The following is an 18,921-nucleotide window of genomic DNA, read 5'->3' as shown; positions in this document are numbered from 1 at the left end:
TTCAAATGACTTGTCCCAAGATAGACAAGCCAACTCTTTTTAATGATTGTTGATGTAACTTTTTGATATGATGGACCAGGATTTTGTTAATCAGAGCTTTGATTTATTGCTCCTCCCCAATTTTTTGCATGCTTTTCTTGGTGGATTCTATCTTTTTATGGAGTTTTCTGTGGCTGCACTTTTTTGCCATTTTTGTGATCATGGGAGGCAAGAGGACAAAAGTGGAACTATTGGACTATGAAGAGGTGAAAAAGAATAAAACCATTTGGCGAAATTTGGATCATGGGGCCATTACCCCTTTCATCGAAACGCTGCATGGGGCTGATGCAAGTGTCACCAAAAACTTTGCTAAGGGTTTGAAGGATGTGAAGATTCAGTTACGCGGAAAAATCATAGAGATTGATGAAAAATTAATCATAGAGGTTATCGGCTTGTCCATGGAAGGGGCAAATTTTTATAGAGACAGGAAAATGCATGATGTTGTGGTTCAGGAATTCCCCAAGGATGAGAAGGGAAGGAAGAAATTGGCCAAACTGGACAAGAGAAGCTATAACATGGGTAAAATCAAAACTATCTAGCACTGTTTGCATTTTGTTCTCATTAAGTATATTACCCTAGATGCTAGATATACTCAATTAGGGCTTATGGGCATCATTTTATCCTATTAAATCACTTTAGGAACAAGGTGAAGATCTCGTTTCCTCTCTTTCCTCTTTCATCTATCAAAACCCGTATAAAAAAAATAGGAAGAATAAGAAAAACCTTGTTCTTCATTGGGGTTTGTTGTGTTTGATTAATGAGTATGTCAAGGCTCTTCCTTCTCAGTCCACCATAATGCATGTCCCTTCCTCTTAGACTGGCAATGATGAATCTATAAGACTTCCCTCTAATGAGGATGATTGGAATATTGAGCTGGATGATACCAATTTTGAGTCAGATTCCATCCCTATGCAAGGCCAAAAGGAAAAAAGAAGGAGAGCGTCCCCTATTTTTATTTCTATTTTTGATTCTTTGCCTTCACATAATTATATGCTAGATAAGTCAGAACCTATCTCAAAGAGTAATGATATACCCTTCTTCCCTAATGACCTCAATGTTAACTCCCCCCTCCTTGGGATGGATAGAGAAAACCCTAATGATGTCCTGGCCATTGCTCAAGACTTTGTTGTGGACAATTTTAAAATGTTTAAGTGGATCTTCCATGAAATCAAGGAAATCAATGTAAAACTTTGGGCAATGACCAGTAAACAAGATAAACAGGGAACAAAACAATGGAGTGTTGATCAAAGGGGAGAAATTGTTGATTCCATGCAGAAAAATGTGAGCATAGGAGATAATCTCAAGAAAGACTATGACACCAGAATCACATTCTTGGATGAGAAATTGAAAAAAGAGTATGGTGGTAGACTCAAACAAGTGGAAATTAAATTGTGGAAATTCAATGAAAACCTCATCTTCTTGGTGACATATAGCCACAAAATTGTACTAAATTTTTTTGTTGAACTTGTATCAATACTATGGTTCGAAAGTTGGAATGCCTACATCAGGAAGCAACCACAATTGATGTTGAAAACATTGAGAAGAAGCAAGATGACACCTTTGGACCTTCTAAAACAACCAAAGGCAATTTGAAGAAGAATTCCCCTAATCAAGAAATACAAGAATTGCAGAAGATTGCCCTCAACATGACATGGCTAGAAGTTGAGGCAGTTGAGGCCCTAAAAAATTTGAACTAGTCTTTCCTATTTGCTATCTTTTTTGTGGTTCTTGGATTTTTTTTGGTACTTTGCTATATTTTGGATGTTGTCCTGTTACATGTTTATATTTTTAAGTAGCTTTTTGTAATGTGATATGTTAAAGCATTTCGGGTCCCTTCAAAACTTGCTTGTTCCTTAATCCAATTCCAACTCAAAATGAGAATTGTAATATATAATTTCATTAAATCTAAAGACATTTCGTTTCAAAATTTAAGTTAAAATTCTAAGATTAGTCTGGAGAATAGAACTTATCTTGATGGCTTTCTCTAATTTGACAATGGGACTTATGTAATGATGAATTCTGCTATTCTCCAATCTACATGCATTCTTCTTTATAAATCCTCTATAAATGCTTCAAAAGTCCACTCATACTTCCTCTCTAATTTAGCTCATATATTTCCCTTTGATTTTTGCTCAAAATCTTCTTTCATCCCATATACATTCTTTTACTCAAATCTGCCTTTCATGATTTCTTTATTATAAATATTTCCTTGAACATATATATATTCTTCATATATAGTTCACTTCTATTTCTTATATGGTCTTCTTTACAACTATTTAATGTTGGTATATGACGATATTATTTCTTATTCAACACACTTCACTCACATATTTGTATTTCCTATACACACATCTACTCTTCAAAAATTATTGTATTAGCTTGTTCGATCCTTAAAAAGACAACTTACTTATATCTCATATGTCTATTCCAAAATTATTTATAGATCTATCAATCCTCTTAATACTTATCCTTCATTTCTAGATATATATAATCAAATTCATCTTCTTTCCTTCAATATAAATCTTCATACTATTCCATACACCCCTAACTCCACACAACACACACTACAATTATCTTATATATATATCTTCATGTCTCTTTGAAGAGATAGATCCCTTAATAATGGTCATAGCGTTTTAATAACCATTCCCAACTTTTTTCTCCATCGCCAGCCTTCATACTTTACTCACAACTCTTAACAAAGCTCATTAATCCCAAACAAATCGCACTTCTTTAAGGTAGCTTTAATTAATTTTCTTTCGTGTTTTCTTTTTTAACTATATTCATTGCCATTATAAGTGTTGCTTTATGAATATAATGAACCGTTGTCTTCTATGTATGTCTTTAATGCTTTGACCAAAATATGAATCGGTTTGCTACTATATTATGAAGTCACCATTTGTGAATCGATATGTGTTAGGACAATATCTTAGTCACATTTCACAAATCGATATAGCCTCTGCCATGTTATGTGTCGGTGATATCTGTCAATTCAGTTTAGAGGGTTGTATCGTTGTTATTATCCATTTTGGACAGGTTTATGACTACCGATTAGATTGTTTGAACAAGTCTGTTCATCGATACTTAGCATTAATCGACGAGAGAACTGTTTATATTTGTTTGTCTTCTCGATGCTAAGCATATATATATATATATATATATTTCAAAATCATTAGCAATACAACTAACTTCTTAATGTATGTTTCTTTAATTTATTACCTCGTTTTTATCTCTCCAGAGATTTCACAAAGGTGAGATGATTTGTTGACATGATGCAGAAACCATGGGGACATCACAAAGTCACATAGGTAAACCTAAACCAAATTGAGCTCTTCGTTAATGTAGATTTCTCACCGTGTGGAGTTCAACTTTCTGGGTAATAAATACAACTTTAAACTAATCTTTGAATTTTTCAACAACAAAAGGAATATTTTGTTATTCTCAAAACAATCATATATTTAGTCATAGTGGTGGATTTGTTGTAGAATTATCAACATGATAGTATTACCTTATGCCTCAACAAAATTTGGCAGACCCAATTTTGACTTGGACTTGGTGACTTGCAAAAAACTCAGCACAACTCGACAAGTTTAAAAATATATTTAAATTCAAATGTTGGCAAAATGTTAGGAAAACTTGACAAGTTTAAAAATATACTTAAATTAAAACCTTGATAAAAACTTGTTGTATAGTTTGTGGGTTGAGTTGTGGGCACACACTGAGCAAGTACCGACAAAGTTGTAGTCCCTGACTTGTAGGAACTCATTTGTAACTAAGTTGATGGGTTACTCAAGGCCCTTTGTGACTTGCCATTTTGACGAGTCTTGCATATATGAGCAACACCATTTGATTAGTTATGTTATATCCTTACACTTCTTTTCTATCTTTCAAGCTACAAGAGAAACATGAAGAATATAAGATGTTTCTTGTTCAATTGAATCTTTTCTATCTTTCAGACTATAGCAGGAACATGAAGAATATAGGACGCTTCTTGTTCAGTTGGAAAATATTGCTAGGCAGTTGCATCTACAAGTGGTCATTCTAGATATGGCATGTTGAAAACACTACAACTCCAACATGTTCAAAATTAAATATTTCCTTTCGGTTGTCTTCATAAAAATATGTAGTTAAATCAAGGAGATTTTATGCTACACCATTAAACTTGGTGGACATGTATAGTATGGAGGAGTTTGGGTCAATGTAAGTACTTAACTATGAGGTTGTAGTGTTTGGAAAATTAGTGTCAATATTCAATAATGGTTATGCCATATCCATGGTATGATTTTTTCGCTATGGAGAAACTCCCACATCATTTTGTAAGATACAAAACATTGGAAATAAGTATAATTAATATGGTTTTTCTAGTCAAGTTAGTTTGTTATGCTACTTTGTTGAGTGTTTTGAAAGAAACAAAGTATTAGAACTAATTATAGATAAGTGGACTCGTTTTCCTCCAAGTCTTTTAAAACTTAATATAGATGGATCCTCGTAAGTTAACACAAGTGTTATAGGTATTGGGAAACTTGGTCATGACTACTATGGGATGGTTCATTTATTTTTCACCTTTTCTAAGGGTTATCATACTATTAATAAAATGGATGCCCTATCTATTTATAGAGCATTGAAAAAATCTTTTAAATTAAGTTGGAAGAAAATTATTTGTGAGATATACTCTATGATTTTGGTTTCTTTGTTGAGTAAATGGAATGTTCTCACACCTTCATGAATGTTAAATATTTCAAATTTATTAACGATCTTCTTAGTTACTTTTAACATTGATTCTATAACTTTTGTCCATATTCCTAAGGAATAAAATATAATGGCTAGGTGTTTTCTAATTGGTTTCTAAAATGGATCATAACATAAATATCAATAATTGAGTTTCTTTTCTCTTGAAGAATTCAAGGATTATTAAAAGTTTCTTCATCATAATCAAACTTAATTTTCCTTTTTTAAGTTTGATCTTATTCTTTCATTGGTATGATTTTGGGTTTGGTGGAATATTCAGAATCCTTCATAAAAAATAATTCTTCGGGAAATATTGATAGCTACAACTATTTGGAAATGTCATTGTTAAAATTCAAGATAGAAAATTGATTTATGTATATTCAAATAAATGGGTCTAAAGATCCTTTAACAGAAAGCATGTATGGAGAGATGTCTCTTACATGACAAATATCCTAACTATGATTAAGGAAAATTTAAAATTTTAACAAGGATGACATCACCTTTGAATGGAGCTCCTTCATTTGAATTTATATGCTCATTCAATTGTGTTTCATAATTTTTAGCACCTTGGGCTCATTTTTTGTCCTTTCCCACAATAGGGACACATTATCGTGGGATCACTCTAACAAAAAAGATAACATTTCATGAATTTTATGTCGATGAAATGTAGAATATCCATAAAAACTAAGTTCAATTAAGGAAATAATAGTCAATTTGTTTGATGGTTTGGTCAATAGTAATATATAGACTAATATACTATTATTCTTATGCGAATACAGTGATGTAACAATGGAATAATAGAGTGATATACTATTATTCTTTATTTGTTTGGTACTATTTTCTTAAATACGATAAAAAAAATCTCTATAAACTTCTAAAAATATCTTTCCATTCAAATAGTGGTTGATTGATTGTAGACAAATATCTGTATTTGTTAGGTACTATTTTTTCAAGTTAGATAGATCTCTTCAAAGTTCAAGAACCTATTTTTTTATAAAATGTATTTTTGTTCGAAGCATTAAAAGTCTAATAATACATAAAGTCGTATATACCATGTTTAACATAAGATCACAATAAAAATAGTCCTTCTAATGATACAATTGTTAACTAATTACAAAAGAATATATTTATTGATGAAAGAAAATAGATATCTAAACTTCATAAATGTCGTTCAATCCTAATAAAATTAAATTGAAAATTAAGTATTCTATAAGTAATCGTATGATACAAAAGTCTCATGTAGATTTATTGACGAAAAGAGAAAATGATAGGGATAAGGGTAGAAGCCTGCAAATATATCAAAATGAATATAAACACAAGTGAAACCAACTAATATTGACATTAATTAATTGAAGTCTATTTGTAATTATCAAATAGTTGAAAACTCAGAAGCAAATTTTTATACGTAAATGGATTACCATTGACTGTAAAACTGTTAAACTGATATGGAGGAAACTGATCACAAATTCATCCATATGTGATTTGACATCGGAAGCTTGGGAATGACCAAGTACAGAAATAACAAAATAAAGAGTTTTGAATTGTTAAAACTGTCTAGGAAGAGCTGCATTTGTTGACAAACGTTAGTCGCAAATCAAACGTTCTTATTCAAGTGGAGCTTCTGGTCTAAAGATTGACCATATTTTCCTATATATACCCAGCATTACCAGTACTACAAGCAGTAAGATCCCAGAGAACACCCAGATCCCAATATGGATTTTTCCAAGTTTCTTCCATTTTCCTCCCTATTCTCAGTTTCTCTAACTCTAGCAGTCATAGCCGTGGTAGCTTGCGTTTATTTACTGAATGGAGAAAAGGCAAAGCTGCCGCCAGGGCCACGAGGGTTGCCTATTTTAGGTAGCCTGCTGGACCTCGGTTCGAATCCCCACCAGTCTCTTCACGCTCTTTCTAAGCGCTATGGCAGCCTCATGTATCTCAAATTGGGCACCACCCCAGCCCTTATAGCTTCCTCTCAGGAGGCTGCAGTTGCCATTCTCAAGACTTTTGATTCAGATTTCTCTAACAGACCAGAAAACATGGGAGCGGTTGCAGATATTCTATTATACAATAGAAATGATGTGGCCACATCTCCCCAGTGGCCTGTGCTACGAAAAATCTGTATTTTCCACCTTTTGACCCCCAAATGTATGCAAAAGTGGCAGCAGTTCCGAGAGGAAGAAATGACCCTGGTCCTCGCTTTCATCTTTAAAAGGCGAACCAGTGCTGTAAATGTGGGAGATTTCGTTAATGTTTTTACTTCTAATGTTATTGGGCAAATGACGCTGAGGTTGAGATTTTTTGATGACAATAATGCAGAGGCCCAACATTTCAGAGAATTAATGGAGGAGTTTTTAGCTGAGGGTGGTCGTTTTAGGATTGGGGATTACGTTAGTTTCTTAGATTGGATTTGGTTGGGTGGTTCTCTTGATCAAACCAAGAGGTTGCAGAAGCGACTTGATGAGTTTCTTGTGAGGAAGATGGAAGAACAACAGAAGCGTCTGCTTCTGTCCAGAGATGATAATGGCAGCAAGGACTTTTTGCAAATTCTCTATGAGCTCAAATCTAAGTCTTCTGAAGAGGGAGCAGAACTATCTGAGACTAATATCAAAGGCATTTTACTAGTACGCACGTTAACCTATTAGTTTACTGTGATATCAGGCTACTTGATCTATGTTTTTTGATTCCATCGTAGAAAATGCAAATTCTACTCGTCTTTCATTCATATTATTTAAGCTTAGGTTCGTGGAGTGATTGGTAAATTATTAAATATTAGATGTCAATAATTCTAGTTCCCGATAACAAATAGTATTAAGTGTTAATACTTTTAAGTATTATTACTATATATTGCAGTGTTCATTTACATATCGTATTATTATTATTATTACTTTAATATTATTTTGAGTGTTGTTAGGATATATCATAATTTATATCTTTCTAGTTAATCTTTTTGGTATTGTTAGTATCTTTTTTATTTTAATTATTTTCATTGATATTTGATTTAAAAATTATAAATGTAGATTCTTATTAATTATTTTTATACTTGTTTTGTACATATGTATCTATTTTTAGATATAATTGCTATTATTAAATATCTTAGAAAGTTTTGTATCTATAAGATATTGCAATCATGTATTCGTACGTAGTAATTAACCCCGTACTTAAGATAGTTTAATCTTGTATTCATTTGTAGTAATTAATCCCCACTCCTTTTCCCCTCCTCCTTTCATTCTTTTCATTTACTTTTCGTACCCCTTTTTTTTTAACCTTGTGTCACCTCCCCTCTCCTCTCTTCTTTTTCATTTGGGTTTAGTTTGCAACTAATTGTCATTTTAGGACTCTTAGGTCTCTACTATCATGATCATGGATCATGGATCATGGAGTGTGATCCAAAAGCTTGATATAAAAACTCTAATACATTGTGTAATCTAGAAATAGTATCATTAAAACTATGGATTGTGGAAATCTAATATCATTACTAACGAGGAAATTTAAATAACCGTAAATGAAAGAGATCAATGTTACATAAGGTTGAGTTTAAATACTATATTATATATTTTAATTTCCTCAAATGATTCATTTGAAATCAGATTTGATTTAAACAACTTATTCTAAATTTTAAATAATAGCTTGTCAAATCCAATAAATATGAATATGAATGAGTTTAAGAATAAATATACATAATTACATAAATAATGATTTCACTACAAACACTAATATTACCTTTTCATAAAAAAATATTTTTTTTAAATGAAATGATTATGTATTTCTATTATTTTCCAAGATCCATCAAAATAAACAATCATCACTAAGTTTTTTTCAAAAGAAAGACCTGCCCATACAAATTAATATTTAGTAAATTTTTTTTGAAAGATTGCTAACATTTTATATATTTTTTAAACTATGTATGTATTGGCTTTAATTTTTTCTATCAAAGATAGTATTCTGATCCTTTGTCTCATAAAGTTGTTCATCATTCTTAATTTCTAAGACTATATATGTTAAGAACTGTACTGTTTATTGTGATCAATGCAGAGCATGATTTCGGCAGGAACAGACACTGCTACCCGCACAGTAGAATGGGCGATGGCAGAACTGATCCGCCATCCCCATCTCATGAAGAAAGTCAGAGACGAAGTGGATGCATGTGTGGGAATGGAAGAGATAGTAAGAGAATCTCATCTTCCTCAGCTAAAATACTTAGAAGCGGTTGTGACTGAAACTCTTCGACTGCATCCTCCAACGCCACTATTGCTTCCTCACGCATCTCCAAAATGTTCAAGCAAAGTAATGGGTTATTTCATTCCTCCCAACTCACGCGTAATGGTGAATGTGTGGGCTGTAGCAAGAGATCCAAATGCGTGGGACAGGCCGTTAGAATTTGATCCAAATCGCTTCGTTGACAATCCTGTTAAACTCCATGGAAGAGACTTTCGCATATTACCATTCGGTGCAGGGCGAAGAATGTGCCCGGGCTATGATCTAGGGCTTCGTATGATACAATTTGCACTTGCAAGCTTTGTCCATGCATTTGATTGGTCTCTTCCCTCTGGCCAACAACCCCAAGATTTGGACATGTCTGAGAAGTATGAATTGACGATTCACAGGAAAGTTCCTCTCCTCCTCTTAGCTACTCCTCGTCTGCCTATCAAAATTTATAACCCTTAAGTTCATATTAATCCACAAATAGTATTTCACCTGTCCATAATATTATGAGAGTTTCTTGTTTAAGCCCTTCTTTATATAAGCCCCCTCGTTTTCTTTCTTAGGATGTGTGACTTCCTAATCTCTCAGTCTGTATTGCGTGCTGATTTTAGAATTAGCTTGAGAACATAAAAAAAAAAATATGTAATCTATATATTCACACCTGTTTCACAAATAGGTCTTGTATATAACAAGACTACTAGTATAAGTTGATTTTATCTATCTCTATATATTGTGTGTCGAAGTTGATTATTGACTATTTGAAAATTATACAGTCTTGTATGTTAGTTTGATTTTTAAAATAAGTAGGATCAGAATTTTAGAATTTTCATTTTTAATAATTAATATTTGTCAATTTATTTCTGGTTCCAGTTAAATAATTATTTGTCTTAAAATAGAATTAAAAAATTTATGACTTTAAGCATTGCCTCCCATTATTTTGTTATCCTTTAAAAAAGTCAATTAAGAAAATTTCGACTTACATCTGTTGTTAAATATGGATCGAAGAATAATGACAGTGATTCTGGAAGACTGATTGCCATGAGTTATTGATCGTCTCCATCATTGAATCCGGTTTAAATACAAGAGGAAAGGTTACCTACGTAGGGACATGTCCATACGTGGCAGTTGCCACGTATGGACATGTCCCTACGGAGGCAACCATTCATAACAATTAGTTTGTTTATGTTTAATTTCCAAACTGTATGCTCTGTTAATATATCACTCTCCAGATTATAACCGATTTACCATTACTTAGATTCATGAGGGCTATATCTTAACACTCCCTCTTAGCAGGAGTGGATCTAAGTAATTTTCTTGGAAGCATATTCTGTCATGACTTCCGACACAATTCGGGACAACATTTCATATAGTCTTGTCATGACAATAAACTCAATATCATGATATCCAGCTCAGTCCGGGACAATCACTTAAGAGTTCACTCATGAGATGATCACATACTTTAGGATCAAGATATCTGGCACAGTCTGGGACAACAAATTAATGTAGTCAATCTTGACACTTGGTCAACTATTGTCAAGATCTACACCTTGAAATAGTAACCTTAAACATAAGAAGATCGTCATCTTCTTGAACGCAGTTAGAATATTGCAATATACATTTTATTTATTTATTCATGAACAAATTACACATGGTAGGAATTTCATCCCAATAATCTCAATTATAATCTAGTCATACCAAGTTTACTTCTGAAGTATTCTATCTCCAATCTTGCAAGTGGCTTGGTGAAGATATCAACATTTTGTTCTTCAGTACTAATGTACACTAGTTTTATGACGTTTCGATCTACCATATCTCTTATGTAGTGATAAGGGATCTCAATATGTTTGGATTGATTGTGAAAAACTAGATTTACTGAGAGCTTGATACAACTCTAATTATCACAGTGAATTATTGTTGAATTTAGAGTTTTTCCAAATAATCCAAATAATAACTTTCTTAGCCATACCGCTTCACGAGCTTCCATGGAGGCTGCCATATATTCTACTTCGGTGGAGCTTTGTGCAACTGCTGACTATTTTCTACTGAACCAAGATATCATAGCAAAACCAAGACTGAAGCAACACCCTGTAGTACTTTTACGGTCAGTGGTAATTCTAGCCCAATCAGAATCAAAATATCCTTCAAGTTGAATCTCAACATTTTCATACTTTAAGCCAAGTCCGATTGTGCCTCGTAAATATCTTAGAATGTGTCTAGTAGCCATTAGATGTATCTTCTTAGGTTCACACATGAAGTGACTTAATACATTTGTAGCATAGCAGATATCAGGATGAGTATTTACCAAATACATGAGTGAACTGACGATTTGTCTGTAGAGTGTGGGATCTGTAGGTTCTGAATCTTCTGCCTCAATTTTCAGCTTGTGCAAATTAGTTTCCATTGGTGTAGCTAATGGCTTACACTCCATCATCCCAAATCTAGTTAGAATATCTGTGGTGTACTTTCCTTGATTTAGGAAGATGTAGTTTTTCTTCTGCCATACTTCTAATCCTAGAAAATAATGTAGAAGCCCTAGACCCTTCATATCGAATTTTGCTGCCAGATCTTGCTTACATTTCTCAATGAGATTATCCTCTCTTGTTATAAAAAGATCATCCATGTAAAGGACCAATATAATCATATTTCCATTTGAAGCCTTGAAGTAGATGTTGGGATCTACTAGGTTCTTGGAGTACCCTAGTTTGGAGAGATAGTTGTATATCCTTGCATACTAGGCCCTAGGTGCTTGTTTTAACCCATAGAGAGCTTTCTTTAGTTTACAAATATAGCAATTTTTATCACATATAGTGAATCCTTCTGGTTGTTCTATATATACTTCTTCTTCAATTGAACCATTTAGGAAGGCAGTCTTTACATCCATTTGGTGAATTTTCCATCCTTTGGATGCTGCAATTGCAATGATTGTTCTTACTGATGTATATCGGGCAACTAGGGCAAATGTCTCTTCATAATCAATTCCTGCTTTCTAAGAGAAACCCCTGGCCACAAAGCGAGCTTTATGTTTTTCAATGCTGCCATCAGATGCATATTTGATCTTGAATAACCACTTGGATGAGACAACTGATTTGTCTTTTGGTCTAGGCCCAAACATCATTCTTTAGTATAGATTGATATTCTTCAACCATAGCATCTTTCCAAGCCTGTTTTGATAAGGCTTCTCTGACATTTCTTGGTTCAGAATTTGTGAGTTCAGTTAGAAGTGCAGCATAACATTTTAGAGTTCTTGTTCTCTTATTTTCTTTGGAAATTTCATTTGGTTCTACATTATTCTCTTCAATCATTTTCCTTGCCCATAGAGGTATTTTCTTGTTATTGAGTGTTTCAATATTTTCATCAACAAGAGGTTCAAAAGCTCTTATGATGTCCTCCCTCTCAGTGTCTGAAGGTTTGGAATTTTCTATGATATTCTCCCTCTCAATCTTAGTTATGTGATCTTCTTCTTCTTTAGTAATGTTATCATCCTCAGGTTCTTTGAGTGTAGTGTTTTCTTCAAACTTTACATCTCTACTTATATCAACAGATTTTTTCCCTGGAATGTAAATGTGATATCCTTTAGTATTTTCACTATAGCCAATGAAGATACCTCTTTTTCTGGATGGTTCTAGTTTTGTCCTCTTTTCTTTAGGAACATGTATATATACGGGACAGCCAAATATCCTTAAATGACTTAAGTCTGGTTTGTTCCTTGTAAAAGCTTCTTCAGGAGTTATGTTTTCTAGAACTGAGTGCGGACATCTGTTTTGAATGTAGATTGTTGTATTTGAAGCTTCTGCTCAGAATGAAGTGTGTAAGTTTTGGTCATGCATCATGGCTTTTGCTGCTTCAATTATGGTTCTGTTCTTTCTTTCTGCTACTCCATTCTGTTGTGGATTATATGGTATAGTATACTCCCTCTTAATCCCAACAGAATTACAAAAGTCTTTGAAGTTGTCAGATGTATATTCTCCCCCATTGTCGGATCTTAACACCTTAATTTTCTTCCTTGACTGGTTTTCTACTAGTGCCTTGAATTCTTTGAACTTAGATAGTACTTCATTTGAGTCTTTGCACTTTAGAAAATATATCCATGTTTTTCGAGAGTAATCGTCAACAAAGATTATGTAGTATAAGGATCCAGTTAGGGATGGTGTTGACATGGGACGGCATAGGTCTAAGTGAATTAGTTCTAAAATAACTTTTGATTTGTGCTTGCTTGAGGGAAAAGAAACTTTCACATTCTTTCCCAAGGCACATCCTTTGCAAATGCCTATGTGTTTAGATTTTAGTTGGGGCAATCCTGAAGTAATCTTCTTTATGTTGGATAGAGCACTATATCTTAGGTGTCCTAATCTTTTGTGCCATAATTCATTATTATTTGAAACTTCAAGATTTAGTGCTTCCTTTTGATCACTACATAGTTTGTATAGGCTACCATCTCTTGAACCTACTATTATGGCATTTTTGATATTTGTATTTTTAGGCCAGAGTAGAACTTTATCTTCATTGAAGGTAACCCGACATCCTTGATCAGCTAGGCCTGAGATTGAGACTAGATTTCTTTTTATTCTAGGTACAAATAGAACATCCTTTAATTGTAGAGATACTCCATTTCTTAGTTTGATAGTACAGGTCCCAATTCCTTTCACAGGATATGTGGAGTTATCTCCAATGGTAACCTCTTCACTTGAGTGCCCGTTAAGTGTTTCAAATTGATTTCTGAATCCAGTTATATGCCTTGATGCTCCACTGTCTACGATCCAAGTGTTTCTATTTGTATTTATTTCACTTGATAGGGCTAAGAAGAAAAGTGAGTTTTCTCCTTTGACTTCAACTAGACTAGCTTGTGTTTTCTTCCTTTCTAGACAATTCCTGTGAGTGTGCCCATATTTGTCGCATTTGTAACACTAAATTTTAGATATATCTCTTTTCTGATGGTTTTTATTTCCTCTCTTCTATTTGGAGAACTTTTTCTTTTTGTTGAAGGTATTTGTATTAAGTGCTTGGATTTCTCCTTCTTTATTTGTCCCTAATCCTCTTGAGATTAGTCAAGATTCCTCTTGAATGCACTCATTCTTAAGTTGTTCAAATTTGGGTAAGGTGGGTGTTTTGCTAATACATTGAATGTAGGATTCCCATGAAATTGGTAATCCTCTTAGGGCTATGAGAGAGATTTCTTGATCATCTACCTCATTTCCAATAGTTTGTAATTGGTCTTTTACTTCAGATATCCTTGAAAAGTATGTAGATATTGTATCATCTTTATTCATCTTTATGTTTAAAAGTTGTTGTTTCAAGGTTAACATTTTTCTCACATTGTTAACTTCATATGTATTTTTAATGGTTTTAAATACTTCATATGCTTTAGGCAGTCTAGCTATAGATGGAAGAATATGATCTTTGACTGAGTCAATAATTATTGTCTTTGCTTTATTATTTCATCTTTTCCAAGTAGATTTCTCTGGTTCATCATTTGGCATGTCTAGATTTTCTTCTATGTAAGACTCTAATTCTAGTTCTTCAAGAATGGCAATGATTCGTATCTTCCAGGAAATGAAGTTGGAGGCTCCTTCGAGTCTATCTTCCACTCTCATATTACTTGACATTTTGAATATTTTCTTAGTCGGATATATCCTCTGCGTATATAGCCTTTGCATTGATTTGTTATTTACTTCCGATAAATTTTTATGAGTAATATGGCTGTCTAATTTATTCTCTTAATATGCTAGCTCTGATGCCATGTTGTTAAATATGGATTGAAGAATAATGACAGTGATTCTGGAAGACTAATTGCCATGAGTTATTGATCATCTCCATCATTGAATCCGGTTTAAATACAAGAGGAAAGGTTGCCTACGTAGGGACATGTCCATACGTGGCAATTGCCACGTATGGACATGTCTCTACGGAGGCAACCATTCATAACAATTAGTTTGTTTATGTTTAATTTCCAAACTGTATGCTCTGTTAATATATCACTCTCCAGATAATAACCGATTTACCATTACTTAGATTCATGAGGGCTATATCTTAACAACATCTATAAGCAAATATAAAACTATCAATAGGGACTATTGAAACCAAATAACAATAAAATAAAATTGATTGACCAGTGATAGACTCCTTAAACTGGTTCAAATATATCAACTTTTGATGTTAATAAAAAGCCATTCATCATCTATTTCAATGAATTCATTATCTATTAATTTAGTCTTAAGAAATTATCTAAACATTCATTTAACTTAAAAACCTTTATAAAAGGATAAAGTATTTCTAAATTAAGAATATTTTGTTGTTTGTATATCAAAATAGCAATAGAGTTCAATATATAAGAAATAACAACTAAAGATACTATTGATTGGGTAACATGCACAAATATTGTTGTAAAATCTATCTAATTAAATAAAATGATTAAAAAAAATCTATATCTATTTAATTTTTAAGTCATTCTTATTTTTTGATAAAGATAAACAGGTTTTACACGGACCCAAAACCAAAAGTTTTACAAAAGTTGGCCATCAGCCAAACAAATAGAAACCAACAACAAAATGGGGGAGCACCCATAATAGACACGAAAGCAAAAGAGACACAGAAAACAAAAAAAAAGAACTCAAATAAGAGAGTGTTCCATCTCCTTGTTCTTCTAGATGGTAATCTTATTGATTTCCTCTGCTTCTTCCATAATGAATCTAGAGATGCCCTTATTGTTGCTCCTACTTGTGGTCCTGGAACTAGGGCCTATGGTTTTGTTGCCTCCAGCAGCAATGTTTTCACCTCCAATATATTTCACAAGTTCACTATGAATGGATTTGTACTCCGCAACCATGACATTGATCTTTTCAAGCCCCTCCATACTATTATGCATGGCCTCCTTGATTATAGCGAATAGGTTCTTGAGGTGTTTATCTCCACCATAGACTGTTCCACCTTTTCAATTCTTTGTTCATGGTTGCATTTCATAACCTCAACATCTTGGGAGAGCTTCTATGATAGGGAGGTAGGGAAAGGGGGTTGCCTAATAGGCTTGTATTTTTACTAAGTGATAAGTCCTTTGCTAGTTTCAAGGTGTAGTCACCAAAATCAGAGTGCATAAAAGCTTATAGGCAACCTAGCAACTCTCCTTGATCCACCTCCCTAAGTCAAACACTCCCTGGTTGCTCAAGGGCTTCAACTCCATTGTTTTAGGCTTTGTAGTCTAACACCTTACTCCCTCAATTGGAATTAATTTCCTCTATCCCTGACCTATTCTCTGACTGCACAAGGTCTCCTCTTGGTGAATTACAAGTTTGTGTCAAGTTCTACCCCCATGGGTGTCTTTGGTCTTCTATGGTTTGGAGTGTAGTAATCCTTCACAAGTGCTACAAACTGACTTATGGAGTCTATCTCACCAAATGTGTTAAATGCATGCAAGATCAACCTGTTTCAACTTGAGTTGATGGGTTTTATGCTTTACAACCTTCCTTTGTGTACCTGATTTGACAAAAAAGCATATTTTAGGCCTAAAATGGGCTACAAGGAATTAGCCCTCTTTTTGGGGTTTTGTTCTCATCCTGCTCCAACGATGGACTTCCAAACAATAAGAACCTTATATTTTGATACCCTTTTGGAAGTTCTTGAGGATTTTCTAAGTCTTAGGGTCCATTAGGCCTCCTCCATGACTGTCCCAAAAATGGGTGCAAAAAGAAGGGTTTGCTAGGGTTTTGATGGCAAGAATCAACTTACAAGCTAGAAACCTTCAATGTGAATCATGCAACCTTAGTTATACCATGCCACATACTAATTAGGCCAAAATAAAGTAGTTTTACACCTTCAAAGGTTAGAGAACAAGGTTTTACAAAAGATGCTCATAAGGAGTGTGCAACATTTACAACTTTTCCCTTTCTTGCTTTCCACAAACACATCAATGCATGAGTACCAATTAAATTCAATACATGTAAACATGTCTAACATTAGCGACAAAGGAGAACAACATTAGCCCTACACAAAAAAACATTAGGCAATTACAAACCAATGAATCATTCACTATCAAAACTTGTTATCACTATACTTTGCCTCTTTCATTGCATTTTCATTTTAACCTACATTTACCACTATCAAAACTCTTTTTCAAAGGTCTGTATGGTGCTTTTGGTCAATTCTTTGTCTTTGAATGTTTTTTGACCTTCATACCTGCTATTTGGAAGAGAAATATTGCATAAACAACTCAACAAAAATGCAAAAAATCAGTCATAATTGACTGTTATAGCAAGTTGGGCATTACAACTTTGCCTAAAGGATCATTAACTTATCTTGGAAAACTCAAAACCCATGGTCAGGGTCAAAAACCACTCCTTGTTCTTGTTTGCAAACAAATAAAAGGAGATACAAGGTTTTACAAACACCAATATATGGTGGAGAGTAAGCAAATGAGTGGAAACCAACACCAAAACAGTGACTCACTGTTTTTTTACACAATTTTCACAAACTGAAAAATGAAACCATCTTTATCATGGCTTAGAAAGCCTCTTTGCTTTCACATACAACTTGAACAATAAGATAGGTCTGTCCACCTCATGAATGTATTTGCTATAGAAGAGCAAAGCATCAAACTTCTTCAAAGACCCTAGCCAACTAGCACACTTGCCTAGGGCTCCATGGCCACAAAATTTCTTGCACCTGCATTTTTGAAATAAAAATATGTATTTACATATCTTACAAGTTGACCAACTAGTTCTTGGGAATCCATGAACATTTAGGGCTTCAAGAAGCCAAGTTGGTCAAGCATCCTTGCCAAATTCCTAGACAAGGCAATGAAACTGTAAAAACCAATTAATTTTGCTTAGAATTCAAAACTTAATGAAATTTGATGCCACTAAAGGGAAAAGCTTCAGGAAGCATAAGAGAACTTGAAAATGTAAGAATAGTATAGCCAAGTACAGCAGGTGTACGGACTGCTGCTCACATGGAGTTAAAACTTAGAGAAAAACAAGGTAAAAACTAGTGCAAACTTTCAAATGCTTGATATCTCAATGAAATCAACCCTTACAATGGTTAAAGTAGGAGAATAAATACCTCTACAAGTCAGTTATCCTCTTGTATGGACAGGTAAATGTCCAAGAGCACTCAAATTTGACATTTTCATGTCTAAAATGACAACTTGCAATGCCTAGATGATGCAAGGTTGATCTCAAAGACTACCAATCACCTAAGAACACTACTCACACCTAAAAACCAAGCACAAAGCATGTCTAAAAACTTTTTAAAACAAAAACACATTGAAAACTCACTTTTCCCAACATTTTGCCAGGCAACTTCAAACTAGCAACTTTGAGCAAAAAGATGAAAACAGGAAACATTACCATACAATGAGTTCAAAACTCATCCAAACAACTTAGAACAACTAAAAACATCTTAGACAAAATTTCCAACTCAAGACTAATAAAAATCAAACCTGCTATCAAACCTGTGATGAAATGAAGCTAGGTGCTCCTGCACCATTCTGGGTCATAATCATGAGCTTCTTAGATTTGCTAGGCTCTGGCGATGTTGTGAAGATATCAATTATCCCCTTAACCCCCACTTTGAGGGTATCAATTTCTCTCTCCACCCACTTCTAGTAGCTCACCTGGCTTCTAGTCACTTCCATCACCAGGTTCATCAGATTACCATTCCTTAGTAACCCACTATCTGCTTCTTTAGGCATGGTCCCCTTCGTTTCCTTCAAGACGTTAATAGAAATGTCCACTTTAATTTCCTCATCCAAAGTCTTTGGACCATAGTCCTTAGCCGCAAGCTTCTTCTTTTTAGAAAGAGGTTCGACCTTAGAAATCAGCTTGCTAGTAGATTTATATTTGCTGGTCGCCCATCTAGGGGATTCTTACTACTAAACATACTAGGGGTGACCATCATCTCACCTTCTTCCATTGGCTTATAATCAGGGTCATCAAAAGGAATGGCACCCCCACTATCCTCCAA

The 18,921-nt window shown here is 33.9% G+C and overlaps 1 protein-coding gene across 1 annotated transcript; it reads left to right on the top strand.

Moving 5' to 3' along the window:
- Nucleotides 1-200: 200 nt before the first annotated feature.
- LOC131043527 (flavonoid 3'-monooxygenase CYP75B137) lies at nucleotides 201-9,432 on the top strand. The gene is made up of 3 exons (XM_057976741.2): nucleotides 201-558; nucleotides 6,523-7,388; nucleotides 8,800-9,432. The coding sequence occupies exons 1-3, from the start codon at nucleotides 201-203 to the stop codon at nucleotides 9,430-9,432; spliced, it is 1,857 nt and encodes a 618-aa protein (XP_057832724.2).
- The last annotated feature ends 9,489 nt before the right edge of the window (nucleotides 9,433-18,921 follow it).

This window comes from Cryptomeria japonica, chromosome 4, assembly GCF_030272615.1.
Source record: "Cryptomeria japonica chromosome 4, Sugi_1.0, whole genome shotgun sequence".
NCBI classification, from domain to species: domain Eukaryota; kingdom Viridiplantae; phylum Streptophyta; class Pinopsida; order Cupressales; family Cupressaceae; genus Cryptomeria; species Cryptomeria japonica.
Note: the sequence above shows the minus strand (reverse complement) of the source record. Positions and strands in the feature narration are given on the sequence as shown.